Here is an 18,195-nt window from a genome sequence, read left to right as displayed (position 1 = left end):
ACAAGTGAATAGGGACTTGCCATTTTCATTGTTGGGCATCTAATCTTGTTTTTTAAAAAATCATGAAACCTGCAAAAAATATGCATTGACAGAATACTATTCCAACTGTTATATCTCTAAAACAGTTATTCTGGCTTTTAGGTGTAAACTTTTATGAGGAATATTTTTGAAATTACAGTTATCTTCTGAATATGAACCACTTTGTGCAAAAATTTTAAAAATGCAAGGAAGTGGCCTAATTTTTAAAAACTGAAAATAATTGACCTATTTTCGAGGGGGGCACACACATGACAACTTCTATGTTTCTTACTGCATATGAGTATTTCTCGAAGTTTCAAAAATTATAATTTGCTTCCCTCATTTGCAGTTTCTCTTTTTTTTCTAATTTTTCTGCGGTATAAGTGCATCCTGTGCAAAGCTGAGGCAGGTTGCTAGTTCAGTATAATTAAATACATCACTTTCAAAGTGAATAAATCTTGACATGTTTCAAATGGCAAAGTCCTTTACTAGTAAAATGTAAGCTACTCTAGAATATTCCAATCTATACAAGGATGACACGAATAACAGAGTCAGAATTATGGATGTTGTTCACAATAATTATATTTTCTGAAAATCCACATTTTTATGGCAGTTAACAACACCACTTTTACAACATTAAGAAGAGATGTTATCTGGATCCAGGACTCTACGTAAGTGTTAACACATGCAGTTCAATTAGGATATTACCTTGCACTGGACTTGGTGAAGATGAAACAGACGAAGGCACTTTCAAATCTGCATTCTGTGAAGCATTTGCTACAGTAGCAGACAGTTGCTGTGTGAGGTCTTCATCATCATCGTCTGGATCGAGGCGGTGAGTACGAAGGAAATGTAGGAACTGTGGAGTGGATGGCTTTTTACGCCATATGTGATAGTCCATCATGTTGCCTCCAGCCTGTAGAAAAAAGGCCTCAGCAGCATGCTCCGCATACTGTTCACACAGTTCACGCATGCGTATTGTCTTTTGTTCCTGAACACTATGGCGCATGGTTGCAACTTCCTCATTTGGAGGAGGGCGTTCCTGAAGGTCAGACAGTCTGGCCCTCTTCCGCGGCACTGCAGCCTGCTGAACACCCGGACGTCCCGCTGGTGTCGTTGCTCGTTGTCTCGGTGGTGATGACAAAGAACTGACGAGGGTGGGATGTGATGATGAAACTGTTGCCATAGTTGGTTGACCAATGGCAACCAAGGACACAGTTCCTCTTCCAGGAAGTTCACTGCCATTTGCATTGTTTGACGTAAGTTGTAGGCTTCCAGCATGTCCTTGAGGCACTCCCAATACACTCAGTCTCCTAGATGGAGCAATATTTATTATCCGAGTTGTTCCTCCTTGCTGAATTGTAGCATTACTGGTCGCAATTGTGGGTATCACCTGAAAAATCAGAGTCCATTAAAATTATGAAATACAAATGCCAAAAATGAAGAGAGAGATGTGAGCATAATTTTTGCAAGCTATTTTTCATTTTTCTTTTTAAACTAATTGCTCAAATATGCTGTAGTGCATACCCACAGGGGAGATGCTTACCAACTCTGCTCATGCAACTAATTAGTGGATTATAATAAACTTATAAAAATTTATATAATGAACATTTTAGATTTCAAAATGGACTAATTCCACAATCTGCTAGCATCTATGATGAAGCACTCTTACATTTCTAGTGATTAGAAGTAATCCCCCAACCCTAATTCTACGAAGAACTGAATCTATATGTATAAAACAGCTTCCAACATCCAGCTACTTTACAGATGACGAAAAGGATAGTTGCCACTCACCATATAGTGGAGATGCTGAGTCGCAGATAGGCACAACAAAAAAGACCGTCATAAAATGAGGCCTTTGTCAAAAAAAGGAAACACACACACACACACACACACACACACACACACACACACACACAAATTGTGTTGTCGTGTGAGAGAGCTGCATTCACTTTGTGTGTGTGTGTGTGTGTGTGTGTGTGTGTGTGTGTGTGTGTGTGTGCGCGCGCGCTGTCTTTTTCCAACAAAGGTCTTGCTGGCCGAAAGCTCATTCTGTGACAGTCTTTTTGTTGTGCCTATCTGCGACTCAGCATCTCCGCTATATGGTGAATAGCAACTACTCTATTCATAATATTGTTGCATTTCATTCTGGATTTTCCATTGTTCAACTGCTTTACAAATGAGTTAGTGCATTAAATATAGTACAAAGTGTTATCATTATCTAATACTGGATGAGTACAGTCTGGGTAACTTGCACAGTATTTTAAGAAAAGCTGGTTTTACATTCATCTGTGTATACGACACCCTATCTTCTCTACTATGTGTTGCACAATGATATAATTTTGTACGTCCATTCAGTGATATATCCATTTACTGTCTGCAAAATGTGTTGGATATAGAGTCAGATGTAAAGAAGTAATAAATGTAAACATCTTTTTACTGTGTGAACAGAAAAAAAGTGGTAAGTGATACACTGTTTTCCTTTCATTATTGTGTGAGTGTTAGTGGGGGTTTAGACTTATTGTGTAAGACCTTTAACATATTGCTTGACTAGTTGATTACGACAGCATTTTAAATTTTTAAATTTGGTCAGTAGCTAGCTATATGAAATACTGAAAATTAAATAGTAGTTGTCCCCAGAAGTTTTTAGATAGGCATCCAACAACTGTAACTGGATGACCATTTTAGCTATTAAGTAATCCAGATATGCACAAGATTATGTGTATCACTAATACAGAATTGCTTACTTAATACACATTAAATGTTCAGCATTCTCTGTTCAACGATGTGAGAAGTCGCCAGAATGATATGATACAGATTTCATCTTAAACTGTATGTCCTCTTTCCCTGATTGGATAGCTGGGATGTGTTATGGGCCCACAAGTTGTCAAAGTAATGTCCAATGAGAAGATTTGCACCAGGCCATAGAGACACATGAAATTTTATTATTATTATTATTACTATCTATATATGTAATTATGTTTGTATGAAACCCTCAGGGCACGAGTCCTACTCACACTTATCCAATTTTTTCCTTTGTTTCCTGTATTAACACAGTTAAACTTACAGTGGGTAGAGTATGTCAACATGTCGAATTCATTATTCAGTTAAAATGTACGTACCACAGTGATGCACGCAGCTTACTGGTGGCTCCTTCCAACAATGGGAAAGGTTGCGAACCACATTCCAGGGTTCCTTACTTTGTAACAAGACATATGTAAGGCATCTTGCAGTGAATCCTGACAAATAATCTGATTAACAGTGCCAGTAGTTAAGAGAGTCACAGTCTGCCTGCAGTTAGTGTGTCTGCTCAGAGACATGATGAACTTTCATTTTGCAGTAGAGTGTGTACCAATTTGAAATGTCTTGGAAGATAAACTTGAGAGCCAAAGCAGGACTCAGTCCTGGGACCTTTACCTCTTGCAGGCAAATACTCTACCGCGGACCCAGGTTCGAGTCCCTGCCCAGCACACATATTTAGTCTGCCAGATAGTTTCAAATCAACACACATTCTGTTGCAGAGTGCAAATAGCTTTACGTGTTGGGTATGACAGAGGTTCTCTTAGTACAATAAACAGTCCTGCCCTCTACTCTGCAAACAATTGTTCCCATGTACCATGTATTTAGGGTTTCTTACTGTTCCAATCATGCATGGATGGCAGGGACAGTGGTTGCTTCAGTACATCTTTGCATGTTATAATTAATCTTGTACTGGAATTCACAATATCAATGAGAGCAATGTGTAGGCCGCTGTAACCTATTACTAAATTCAACATCTAATACAGTTGGCATAGTCCATATCAATTCAGGCAGGCTAGGAAAAAATCTTCCCTTCATAGTCTTGGATGTTATTGAATTTAGCGTATGTTAAAATGAAGGACTAAGTAAGAAACATGTATTATTTTGTTTTCTCCAGAAAAATTTCTTCTCCTAGATACAGCTTTTCAAAGATTACAATGAACATACAAGTTTGAAGATGCGAATTTTGGAAAAAATTTTAAAACAGTTCTAGATATTTTGTTGGCTTTTTTATTTGAAAGATAATTGCTTTATGATTACAAATAAATCCTCCATTTGGAGTTATCTGTGAAAGTTCTCTTACTATGGTGTTGTGCACTTTTTTTTATAATTTATGGATTTTTTTGATTTTTTCAAAATGTCAATCAATAAAATTTTGATTTTTTTCAGTTGATTAGTACCGCATGGTTCTACATTTCCTGAAAAGGAGAGCTTCCACTTTTAGGTTGAACAGGTTTTATAAACAACTGAAATTTTTGCCATACATAAAACCTGTTTTATTACCACATTATCACATAACAGGTTCATAAAAATCAAAACCTAGCCTTATTTAACATAATTTTAGTTTTTAAATATGTGTAAGAGACTCATTTTTCAAGCATTTTAAATGGTTCAAAAATGTATGTGAAAGGTCCAAAGACTTAAAGGTTTCAGTTTATACAACTTCTGTGACCCTCTTCCGTACTGAAATTAGCCAGTCAATGAATTCCACTGCTTCAGTACCTTCCTATGACATAAGAGTGATGCCTTCCTGTTGAACCAATAGGAACTGGAGCACTTACAATGTTCCAAACATTGTGAACAGGAGGTGAGCACTGATGACATTGTTGCTGTCCTTCAGCTGAAACCTATATCCAGCACCTGGCCATGTGGTAGCATAAAGTTAAATACAATTTCGTTTAACACATAACTGGTGTCTACAATCTCTGCAATACATCAGTCACAGTCATACATACACGCACACACATACCCCTTCTCAGGTTGTGAATCTGAATATTATCCTGCTGTTTCTTAGTTGTTGGCTGAATGAACGAAATTTCTTCTTTCATGCTCTTTAAAGTGCGTGCAATATCAGTTCACTTTGAGTCCAAAAATGTGTCTTCTGAATTCCTTTCAGAGGAGAAGTTTGTTTGGACCATTCTTCTTTTTCATGCTCATGGAATAATTAGATTTTCCCTTTGGACAGAAGAATGACGGCTGTGGATGTGTAAGATTTCATGACTCTCGTAAAATCCTCAGCATTCTGAATCGCAGCTGTATTTGGTCTGGAAAGATTATGTTTTGTAGCATGATTCTCCAGCAGGCCTCCTACACCATCACAAGGCCCCTTCCCATGACCAGTAGCACTGTTTACCCAGTCAGTTGGCACAAGCGACTTACTCAATTCAAACATCTGGTAAGATGACTAGGAGCACCAACAGAAATAAAGACCATTATCTCTGCCCCTGTTTGCAGTTGAAGAATTTTACGCATTGCTATATGTCACTAATATAAAAATTGAAACCTGGTCATTACTTCAATGATACCCTTGTACTTCTTGTGGGAGAACTATAGACCAGTTCTCAGCAAAATCACAGTGAAGCACTAAACATAGTTCTTCACGTTTCTGTAAATACAGTCCTCCCTTTCCACGGTAGTCACCACATTCTTGAAATAAGCAAGTGTCTCGCTTTATGTCATAGACTACTAATGACTTCACATGCCCAACCAAAGTGTCATATGTCATGTACTCCACTAAGTCCTTAAAATTTACCACACAAAGTTCAAAATTCGCACGGTACGCACATAAACAGACATCTCTAGATGGGCGTGGAACTACCCACTTAGGTAATAGTGCATAAAGTTTTGATCTTCCAATACGTGAAGTTATATAGTTACTCTTACAAATTGCAAAATTTTCTTTAACACTGCGGGTCATGTACCTCTTCACTTCCACAACTTTTTGACCTTCAACTGTTACAGTTATAGTGTCTTTTTTGTTGGCAATTTGGCGAGAACAGTCACAATTATCTTCCAGATAAAATGACTGCACTATTTGAACTTGAGCTGATTCTACAGGATGACCATAATAGGGATCTGGTCTTCCAAAGACTCCTTTTACAAACCTCACATTTCTTTATTTGTCTACTATGTACTTTGATACTGATGGAATATGGTTCAAAATTGTTTTCTTTGAAAATGTCTCTGGAATAACAGTTAAAACTAGCACCTTTTGACAGTAGGATGCAAAATATTCAGCAGCTGAATTGATATTTGTGAAAAACTCCTGGCAAGAGGTGCAGGAGTGCTTAGGTTCATTTTCTCCTGAAGGTTGAATTTCTTCTTTGAAGAGTGTGGTCAGTTTTGCTGTAGTGTATTGAAATTTCTCTGCGCTTTCTTCTTGCATAGAGCTTATGATTCAACTTCACTGACCACTGTTTCTTAACAGGACTAACACCTACCTCTGTAGTTGACTGATTCAGGGTATTTAATTCTTCCTCTATTGATGCAAAATCTGCACCCTGGGAGGCTTCACCTTGTTCAGATACTACCATTGTTGTTATTCTGTCAAAATATTTAGAACACAAAAGTCATCACTGGAAACATCTTCTCCTTGAAACAGAGTCTTCAAATGAGAACACTTGTTCCCAACCTGAACAAATTCTCTTTTTTGTGTTAATATATCACTCTTTTATGGATATGCACTGTCAGCACGCTTCACTCTCCTGCGACCCCAGCCAAAAGACATTTCAAACAGTCATTTTCACAAAACACACTGCAACTGTGTCAACTGGCAAATTCTTCATGAAAACACAAAACTCAGTAGATGGTCTCAGATTTCTTAGAAGCCTCTCCAGTAAACAAATTAGCACTGAACGACTACAATACAGAAACCTACAATGAGCAACCATTACAAAGAAACTGACAAGAAACTACAACAAAGTATAAGAAATAACTGCAACAATGAAAGTGAAAAGAAATAACTGCAACAAAGAAAGTAGTAAGAAATAACTGCAACAAAGAAAGTAGTAAGAAATAACTGCAACAAAGAAAGTAGTAAGAAAAAACAAAGATGATGTGACTTACCAAATGAAAGTGCTGGCAGGTCGACAGACACACAAACAAACACAAACATACACACAAAATTCAAGCTTTCGCAACAAACTGTTGCCTCATCAGGAAAGAGGGAAGGAGAGGGAAAGACGAAACCCAAATCCTTTCGTCTTTCCCTCTCCTTCCCTCTTTCATGATGAGGCAACAGTTTGTTGCGAAAGCTTGAATTTTGTGTGTATGTTTGTGTTTGTTTGTGTGTCTATCGACGTGCCAGCGCTTTCGTTTGGTAAGTCACATCATCTGTGTTTTTAGCTATATTTTTCCCATGTGGAATGTTTCCCTATATATATTTGACAGATAATTGCTTTATTATTATTATTATAATGGTATCCTCTGTTTGGACACACCTGTTAAAGTTCTTTTACTGTCGCCTTTTGAATTTTTTTTTATAATATACAGAATTTTTTTTCCAAATATATATATATATATATAATACCATTATAATAATAAAGCAATTATCTTTCAAATAAAAAAACTAACAAAATATCTAGAACTGTTGGAGATACAGCATTTCAAAAATTCTCCCAAAATTCGCATCTTCAAAATGATGTCTGCAGTGTCATGTTTGGAGGCCTGTATCTTGAGGCAAGAAATTTTCTGGAGGAAACAAAAAAATACGTGCTTCTTATTTACCCCTGAATTTTAACATATGCTAAATTCAATAACATCTGAGACTATCAAGGTAATCAGCTGCCTGAAGTTATATGGATTATGCCAATTTCTTTATGTTCTAGAAGTTTGCTTATTATAGGATCTATCTACAAGCCACTGCCAGTTCACGTTTCTCGGCATTTATGTGACACTCTCCATGAGTTAAATAAAAATGAGACTGTTCGTGTTCACCTTGTTTGTATACTTTCAACATCCTGTCTTAGTCTTATTTGCTACATCCCACACACTTTAACAATGTTCTAGGATGTGACACACAAGTTTTTAGTAAGTCACCTCATTTGTAGAATGTATTTTCGCCATGTACTATCAACAAATTGAAGTCTATCATCTGCTTTACCAACATTTAGTGTGAAAGACCACTCTACGTCATACTACCACAAACCATAACACCCAGGATTTTGTATGAGTTGAGTGATTCCAACGGTAACTGATATTTACATTTTTGTGACATGCACAATTGTACATTTCGGAAATAAACAGAAGTTGCCAATCTTTACACCTTTTTGTACAGCTTTGAATTTTGGTTACGTTCACTGATCTCTACTTGCTTTGGTATGGATATGTGACAAATCACTTTCTCTGAACACCTCTTCTGGTGGATACCATCTTGACATCTTGAGACTTGCATGTGAGGCTCTTAGGACCAGAAACCAGGACACCATCTCAATCGAGAAGACTTTACACCACTCTGTGTGGGGGACTGTCAACTTGTAGCTTGAAAACTTAGATAGCCTATAAATGTGAGCAGGCTGCTAGTTCATACAGTTCCCCAGCATCCCACCCAATTTCTTCGATACAAACATAGTGTGTGTTGTCTTTATCGTCTTCCAGCAAAAAGTGAATAATTGTATCAAGTCAATGTAGATGCTAAAGAAATGTGTGTAATGTTTGTTTTTTCTTGGCTCATAATTTGACACTCCAAAATCAGCACTTTTAGCAACTGTCGTGAATCTTACCTACTTGTAAATAAGTAATAATTTTGCAAAAATTCAAAATATGATGAAAAGCTAAACCACAAAATTATTATTCTAAGTGTCAGGTCATTTGATCTGCAAATCCTAACTGATGTTGCAGCTAACAACTATCAAGGTTACAAGTATGGATAGATGAATTCAAAAAATTTAGAAAGAAGTGGTTAAACTGAAGTGTGTTCCAACATTTTGCGTAAATTCAATAACTGTCATAGCCAACACTCCTTATAAGAGCAGAAAACATCACTGCAGCATAATATAAAATAAAAACATGTGTAACAACTACAAAGGAGAAATATTCACTGTAATGACAGCTTCAAGGAAGAGGCTCTATTCACATGCATGTGAGCTAGTAAAAACACACATATTACCCGCTTGATGTCATTGCTTCAGAGAAAGTTTACCAAATTGTGTTTTTGTTGTCATGCAATTGTCTCAATTGTGGAATTTGCATGATCAAACCTAATAGTTATATCTAGGAGCACAATATGGTAGGGAACTGGGTAACAGAGAATTTGGATAAACTTGTAGACAATTCATTTTGGACTACTGATGTACTTTCAAAAACATTTTCTGAAAGCTGTCTTGAACAGCTACTTCAACGGTCCACACACAATACAAATATTTTAATCTTGTAGCTCCAAACACGCCCAATCTTACTGACTGAGTCAGTACAGAGACAGGGATAAGTGATCATGATGTCATCACAGCGACGATGGATACTAAAGTTGATAAAACTGTCAAGAAGGCTAGGACAGTAGTTTTGCTAGAAAGAGCAGATGAGCAGTTGTTAGTATCCCACTTAGAAAATGAATGGACATCATTTAGTTCCAGTATGATGGACATAGAGGATTTATGGGCAGATTAAACAGATTGTAAATCACACTCTGGAGAAATAGGTGCCAAGTAAAGCGCTTACAGACAATAAAGACTTATCATGGTCCAATAACAAAATTCATAAATTGGTAAGGAAGCAGAGAACGTTGCACTCTCAGTTCAAAAAGGAACACGCAAATGACAATAGGCAAAATTAGTACAAAATTATATGTCCATAAAATGACTGATGCATGAAGGTTACAACAACTATCACCATCATACCTTACCAAATCTTTGAAAACGAAAAAATTCTGCTCCTATATACACTACTGGCCATTAAAATTGCCACACCAAGAAGTGCAGATGATAAATGGGTATTCATTGGACAAATATATTATACTAGAACTGACATGTGATTACATTTTCACGCAATTTGGGTGCATAGATCCTGAGAAATCAGTACCCAGAACAACCACCTCTGGCCGTAATAACGGCCTTAATACGCCTGGTGTGTACAGGTACAGCTGCCCATGCAGCTTCAACACGATACCACAGTTCATCAAGAGTAGTGACTGGTGTATTGTGACGAGCCAGTTGCTCGGCCACCATTGACCAGACGTTTTCAATTGGTGAGAGATCTGGAAAATGTGCTGGCCAGGGCAGCAGTTGAACATTTTCTGTATCCAGAAAGGCCCGTACAGGACTTGCAATATGCGGTCATGCATTATTCTGCTAAAATGTACGGTTTCGCAGGGATCGAATGAAGGGTAGAGCAACAGGTCGTAACACATCTGAAATGTAATGTCCACTGTTCAAAGCGCCGTCAATGCGAACAAGAGGTGACCGAGACGTGTAACCAATGGCACCCCATACCATCACGCCGGGTGATACGCCAGTATAGCAATGATGAATACACGCTTCCACTGTGTGTTCACCACGATGTCACCAACCACGGATGCGACCATCATGATGCTGTAAACAGAACATGGATTCATCCGAAAAAATGATGTTTTGCCATTCATGCACCCAGGTTTGTCGTTGAGTACACCATCGCAGGCACTCCTGTCTGTGATGCAGCGTCAAGGGCAACCGCAGCCATGGTCTCCAAGCTGATAGTCCATGCTGCTGCAAACGTCGTCGAACTGTTCGTGCAGATGGTTGTTTTCTTGCAAACGTCCCCATCTGTTGACTCAGGGATCGAGACGTGGCTGCATGGTCCGTTACAGCCATGCGGATAAGATGCCTGTCATCTCGACTGCTAGTGATGCGAGGCCATTTGGATCCAGCACGGCATTCCGTATTACCCTCCTGAACCCACTGATTACATATTCTGCTAAGAGTCATTGGATCTCGACCAACGCAAGCAGCAATGTCGTGATACGATAAACCGCAATCGCAATAGGCTACAATCTGACCTTTATCAAAGTCAGAAAGGTGATGGTACGCATTTCTCCTCCTTACACAAGGCATCACAACAACACTTCACCAGGCAACGCTGGTCAACTGCTGTTTGTTTATGAGAAATCGGTTGGAAACTTTCCTCATGTCAGCACATTGTAGGTGTCGCCACTGGCGCCAACCTTGTGTGACTGCTCTAAAAAGCTAATCATTTGCATATCACAGCATCTTCTTCCTGTCAGTTAAATTTTGCGTCTGTAGCATGTCATCTTTGTGGTGTAGCAATTTTAATGGCCAGTAGTGCAGTCACTAAAGGACCAATCTGGTGTGGTAATATAAGACAGCAAAAGGAAAGCGGAAGTATTAAATTTTGCATTTAATAAGTCATTCACACAGGAGGATTGTACAGACAACCATCATTTGAGCGTCGCACAGAGTCCCATTTGGAGGACATAGTAATGGGCATCCTGGCGTGGACAAGCAACTGAAAGAGTTGAAAAAAAAAAAAAAATAAATAAATAAGTTGCGAAGTCCAAGTGGAATCCCAATTCAGTACTACAGAGAGTACTCTAAGGCACTGGCCCCTAAACTTAGTTTGCATTTATTGTGAATCTCTCACCCTGTGCAATGTCCCAAGTGATTGGAAAAAAATTGCAGGTGACTTCCGTATATAAGAAAGGTAAGGACGGACATGTAAAATTACAGACCAATATCCTCAACACCAATGTGCTGCTTAATTGTTGAACATGTTCTCAAACTTTTCACTGAGATGGAAAATCTTCAGTTCACAAATCAACATTAATGTGCAAAGCATAGTTCACACAAAACTCACCTTGCCCTTTCCTTGCAGGATATCCTGTGAACCATGGATGATGAGCAACAGCAACAGATATTTGACACAGTGCCCCACTGCAAACTGTTAGCAAAGTTACAAGCATATGGAATAGGTTTCCAGATATGCAAGTGGCTTGAAGACTTCTTAATTAATACAATCCAGTACATTGTCTTGGACAGCGAGTGTTTATCAGAGACATGAGCCTCATCAGGAGTGTCCTGGGGAAGTGTGATAGGTACTATCTCATTCTCCATAAACACAAATGATCTGATGGACAGCAACACTTTGCAACAGTTTGCTGATGACACTATGGTGTATGGGAAGGTGTAGTCGCTGACAGAGTATACATGATGACTTAGACAAAATTTAGTTGGTGTGAGGAATAGCACTTGCTCTAAATTTAGAAAAATGTAAGTTAACACAGATATAAAGGAAGAACAATCCCATAACGTCCAAATACAATATTCGTAGTGTGCTGGTTGGCACAACATATTGATTACATATCTAGAAGTAACACCGCAAAGTGATACGAAATTAGCAGGCACTTAAGGATGGTAGTAGGGAAGGCAAATGGCCAACTCGAGTAATGCTCGAGTGTTTGGGATACCCACAGGTCAGATTAAAGGAAGACATCAAAGCAAGTTGCTAGAATTGTTAGCAGCAGGTTCGATCAACACACAAGTCTTACTGAGATACTTGATGAACTCAAATGGGAATCCCTGGATAGAAAATGATGTTCTTTTCATGAAACATTATTGAGAAAAATTTAGAGAATTGGCATTTAATGTTGAGTGCAAAACGATTCTGCTGTCGTCATCGTACATTTCAAGTATGAACCATGAAGATAAGAGAAATTAAGGGTCATACAGAGACATATAGGCAGTCATTTTTCCTGCTTTCTATATGCAAGTGGAACAGGAAAGGGAACGATTAGTAGTGATACAAGATAACCTCCGCCATGTATCACACGTAGCTTGTGGTATTGTATGTAGATGTGGATTACTGGTGAGGGCATGGAGATTACTGAAATACAGTAAAACAGCTTTACGACACACTGTGCAGCACTGATGGTGACGTCAACTACACCCTTCCAAAATATTTTCAGTTAGTTGTGTTCCGCAGAACTGATAAAATTTAGAAATGATATCATGCAGCAGCAGCACTATAGGATTGTTTTTTCTATTCATCTGTATTAACTTACATTTTTCAACATTTAGAGCAAGTTGCCTTTCAACAAACCTGTCAGAAATTTTGTCTAAGCCATCTTGTATCCTCCTACAGTCACTCAATGAAAACACTTCCCCATACAGAGCGAACAATCAGAGACTGCTGCTCACCTTAACCATCAGGCTGTCTACGTATACAGAGTGAAAGAGTGGTCCTATCAACCTTCCCTGTGACACTTCTGACAATACCTTTCTCTGATGGACACTCGCCATTTAGGACAACATACTGGGCTCTATTACATACAAGGTCATTGAGCTGTTCACATATCTGGCAATGTTTTTTCATACACTCGGGACTTCAACGACAGCCTATAGTGGGACACTGTATTGAACGTTTTCCAGAAATCTAGGAATATGGAATCTGCCTGTTGGCCTTCATTTATGGTTCAAAAGATACTGTGTGAGAAAAGGGCAAGCTGAGTTTCACATGAGCAATGCTTTTTAAAAATTTTACCTCTGTTGCATCAGCACTTTATTCCAATTACTTGGGGCTTTGCATTGGACAACAGATTAATGGTAAATGCAAGATAAGTGGGTAATGTCAAAGAGCACACTCTGTAAAACTGAATTGGGAATCCATCCAGGCCTGGCAACTTACTTATTTTCAACTCTTTCAGTGGCTTTTCAGTGCCAAGGATGACTATTTCCATTCCCTAAACATGAGAATCTGTACAATAGTCAAATGATGTTATTCCTGTACAATCCACTTGGGTGAATGACTTTTTAAAATGCAAAACTTCTAAGACCATCTTAAGTTCAAAACATATGCTAATGTAATAAAGCCAGCGTGATATTGTCAAGGGATCTGAAACAAATTTGCCATTGGCATCGTCAAACATGGCTACTGATATAGTGTGAACAAGGCCAGTGTGTTGGCAGGGTCATAATATCAATGGGGCTACTGTTCACAGCAAACTGCGTACAATTAGTGTGTAACACTTAAGTTGTTCTCCGTACAACTGGTGAAACTACACTTTTCAAGTGTACCATCAGACAATGTAGTGAAATATTCGCACTTTTTCATCAAGATAACTGCTGAAAACCTTCGCATTGTCATACACTGAAGCAAGTCTTAAAAATAAGTGCTGCTGATGAAAGTCCTTGTGGTTTTGGCTGCTAGCTATGTCCCTGGTAGTGCTGTGATGAGACCACATTTTTGAAGTATTGTGTTGTTCTTTGAGACCTGATCACAGAATGTACAGGGCTCCAGGTTATTTTCCGTGCGAATCCAGAAACCCTAATGAAGATATTTGCATCCTCTACAATGCAATCCTAGAAGGAAAATACTTTTAATACAATCCTGGTCTCCTCATACATCACACAATGTCTCATGCTATGACAATGTTTAGCTATGGCAAATGAAACCAGATGTCCTAGGTCCATATATTACTAGTGTCAATCACAGCAGTTTTGGACTCTTCAACACATCTGGACAGAATAACTTTATAGGCCACTGGACTCCAATCATTTGATTTATTAGTTTTGATAAAGTAATTCCATTTTTAAAAGTTCCTTTAGAACACTCTTTGGAGCTATGTTACAGGAAGTTTGGGGTGGACAATAGGGCACTATTCAAACAAGTGCTTACAACTGCATACTTTTTATTCTACTATCGATTACTTTGAGCAAGGAGACTCTCTAACATCATAGACAACAATTATAGCTGTTTCTCTTCTCCAGAGCAATACGCAAAGCACTTAACAAGACAGCTATGTCCACCAAAGTAGCTTCATGGGCCGCATGTCGAACAGAGTCATGGAGTACTACGATTTATCTTACAATGAAAAGTAGGGACTGAAAGCAGATACTAACAACCAGGAGGGGTATATACTCATCATACGTCACACCAGTAGCACTGTCTAATGTTTCCTTTACAGAGACTGACCCAAAATGGACCCAGGATATTATTCAATTTCTGTCACAGGAATACAGAAGTAGTGCGCTTTGACGCATGACATCACAAATATGGTGGAAACGACCATACACGACGACTCCAATAGGTTGCCTATGATGTCACTACGGAACATGACAACAAACACGAAAATACATTGAAAACCCAACACACACACACACACACACACACACACACACACACACACACGTTCCACAAAAAACCTAATGAACCTAACGGGACAAGTGTGGGAAATTGGGGGTTTTTGGGTGGGGACAAAGTAAATATAAACAAATTTAGAGACATTACTAGCTTGCGAAAGGATCACACATCATAATATCTTTGCGTAAATGGGATTGTGGGGTGGTTGTGGAGACTGGGTTGGCCTACACAAGTGGAGCCATTTGTTGCTCTCGTGTCCCTCATGTGCCTGTCCCTGAGTGACTGGGAAATGAACACAGTCTATGACGCATTGGGACAACACAAAACTCCCCAAATTCCACTAAACACAATATCCTCTGGAATCGGACACTTCCCTTGACCTATATAGCTCAACATCAGCTCCCAATCCCACAAATTGGAATCAAACACTTCCTTATTACCAATACAACAAACCACACAACTCAGAACCACCCCACCAGCCACAAAAATGCACAACAAATACACTAAAAACAAGAAAAAGAAAAACTTACCACAACAAAGTTCCGGCGCCACACTAGTCCGGCCACCATAATCACACACATGCACACACCCAGTCACACACACACACACACACACACACACAACCCCCCCCCCCCCCACACACACACACCAACAAAAAAATACACAACCAAAAGAAAGACCCAACCCACCCACACCCCAACCAACCCCCCCCCCCACTCCAAAATAAAATACCCATAAACAAGAAACAAACACACAATAAAAAAATCTCAATCACACACTACAACCCAAAAAAAAACTGCAACAAAATAGATCCTCCACAACTAAATAATAAACCAACACACTCCCCCCCCCCCCCCCACAAACACTACCAACAACTAAACCCCCCCTCCCCACTCGCAGCCACCCACCCACACAAACCACCCTAACTAACTAACCACCTTCGACCTGTACATCTTAATGATAGCCCTTTTTAAAAAAAAACAAAACACAATAGCCTCAGGGTCACTCTTCCGCCAACAGTACTCATCTAAATGAGACTGAAGGTTAGAAGAGTGCCTCTTTCCCCCTCCCAAGAACTGACTTAACGGCCCCCCACATCCCGTCTATGGTATTCGTACAAGCCCCCGTCTCATAATTTTTAAACTCTAAACTATGGTTCACTACTAAATGATTGTACCCCCTCTCACCTAACCCCCTATAAGAAGAAAAAGCATCAGAAACTACAGTAGAACCCGGTTCTATAAACTCCTCAATTAACCCCACTAATTCCCTCTTAGACCGCCCCTCCACAACCCTAAAAACACATTTCGAACACTCACACCAAGAGACCAACCACAGACTTACCCCTCTCATACTTCCTTTTCCCACACTGAGAGTCATCCACCACCACCACAACCCCTGGCCCACCCAACTTACATCTGTACTTAATAAACTCGGAACATACTTCATGACAAAACGAAAACCATTCAAAGCACACTCCTCTCACTTGTGCCAATTTCATGCACGCAAAAACTGTGAGAGGATTTATAACAAAAGTAATATGTCAAGAACAGAAACTCATACATGCCCGACCTAGTCTTCTCGAACCAGGAACCGCGACGTACAGAGTGCCATAGGTAATTCCTACGGCACCGCCACATATAACCATCCCTGGTCCGAGATGCCAGAACTTTTGCCAACGTCGTTTTATGCCCACAAACAGCACACTTTACCTCCGCCAACAACCCAAACAGCTGCAGAAATTTTATTAACTCCAACGGAGTCACACCCATCATAGCATGCAAGTGCACAGTATTAATTTTATTCGTCATATCCATACCTAACAAGAGCAGCAACAAAGTAATTTACTCAAATTAACACACGACCTACAGCGAACACCACTACAATAACTTTCACACAAAAACACTAAATCTTTAACTCACCGAAACCAATTCCGCTCCACACATAGTTAAAACGAGGACTAGCCAGAAGAAGCAGCAACACCAAACTGAACCCAATACACCACACAACACGAAACCCCTAAACAGACCACCAGAGGGCACCACAAACAGCAACACGACGACACCTACAAACACGCCACACTCGCAAACCAAACTCCGCGCCGTCATGACGTCACACACCATAACAGCCTTACGTCACGGGTCAAAGCCGACAGGTGGGATCGGACGCTTCGGTTGACCTTATGCATCATAAACTGTGTTCATTTCCCAGTCACACAGGGACAGACACATGAGGGACACCAGAACAACAAATGGTCCCACTTGTGTAGGCCAACACAGTCCTCACAACCACCCTCACAATCCCATTTACGAAGTGATATTATGATGTGTGATCCTTTTGCAAGCTAGCAATGATGGGTTCCAATGGAGATGGAATCCTGTCTTCGTGCTCTGTCAATCCTAGGACCCAGATCATGATACATGAACACAAATTGACCCTGACAACCAGTAGACCAGCCAGGTCAGTCACATGTACAACATCACCTTTGGTTGGTGCTAACTTTAAAACCACCATGCGTACCAATGTCAGTACAGCTTTTAACATTAACTAAATAAATACAAATATCAGTGACCAACCTCAAAAATCGCAATAACCAGTTCTGGAACAACTATATCAAGAACAAATGTAATCAATTCTCATTTTTCACCAAAAGTAATCATCAGATTCAGCAAATCTCACTGGCTACAATATCCTAACAACCAACTGCCTACGATGAATGTCAACAAATTGCCAAAACTGGATTGCAAGGCAAGAGTCATGCATACCATAAGCGCACTTTAGACCCAATCTCCTTGTGTACCCTGTAGGTCCTAGCGAATTAAAGGGAAGAGTGGTGGAGGTGCTGTAGTTTCTTATGACAGTAATATCGATTCATCCTCAGGAAGCAGAGATGTTAGCAGCATATAAATTGATGTCTTTCAATCCTGCCCACATGAGGCACTAGCAAGCAGTACAGGGAAAGGTCGGTACAAACTAAACCGAACCAGTGCTCAAAGAGCATAGACACTGGCAAGCTGCTTTAAATAGTCATTGTATCTCAATATTTGGCATTGCTGTGTAGTGAATCTCAAAAGCTCTAATTCATTCTGGACTTATTATTTGATTTACTCTTATAGATTTCTGTTCTGGTACTATAAGCTTCAGTCTGTGACAACTTTGACTAGTTACTGCACTTAGTTTAGTCTGACAATTCATTTGGTCTACACAATTAACAATCAATTCCAAATAAGTTAGGAGGTGTTATTGCGTTATTTTTATCTCTGTCTTTGGGAGCTTACCAGTGAGTTTTGCAGTTTCTCTGCTTCAGAGCAGTTA

General features: G+C 39.4%; 1 protein-coding gene across 3 annotated transcripts in view; it reads right to left on the bottom strand.

Annotated features, from left to right (window-relative positions):
- LOC124606851 (helicase domino) overlaps positions 1–18,195 on the bottom strand; it is a 402,945-nt gene that overhangs the window by 380,462 nt on the left and 4,288 nt on the right. For all 3 annotated transcript variants that reach the window (XM_047138941.1, XM_047138934.1, XM_047138951.1), the window contains one exon: positions 727–1,411. In XM_047138941.1, coding sequence (XP_046994897.1) covers positions 727–1,411 — 685 coding nt within the window. The remainder of the gene's footprint in view (positions 1–726; positions 1,412–18,195) is intronic.

The sequence above is a fragment of the Schistocerca americana genome, chromosome 1, assembly GCF_021461395.2.
Source record: "Schistocerca americana isolate TAMUIC-IGC-003095 chromosome 1, iqSchAmer2.1, whole genome shotgun sequence".
NCBI lineage: Eukaryota > Metazoa > Arthropoda > Insecta > Orthoptera > Acrididae > Schistocerca > Schistocerca americana.
Note: the sequence above shows the minus strand (reverse complement) of the source record. Positions and strands in the feature narration are given on the sequence as shown.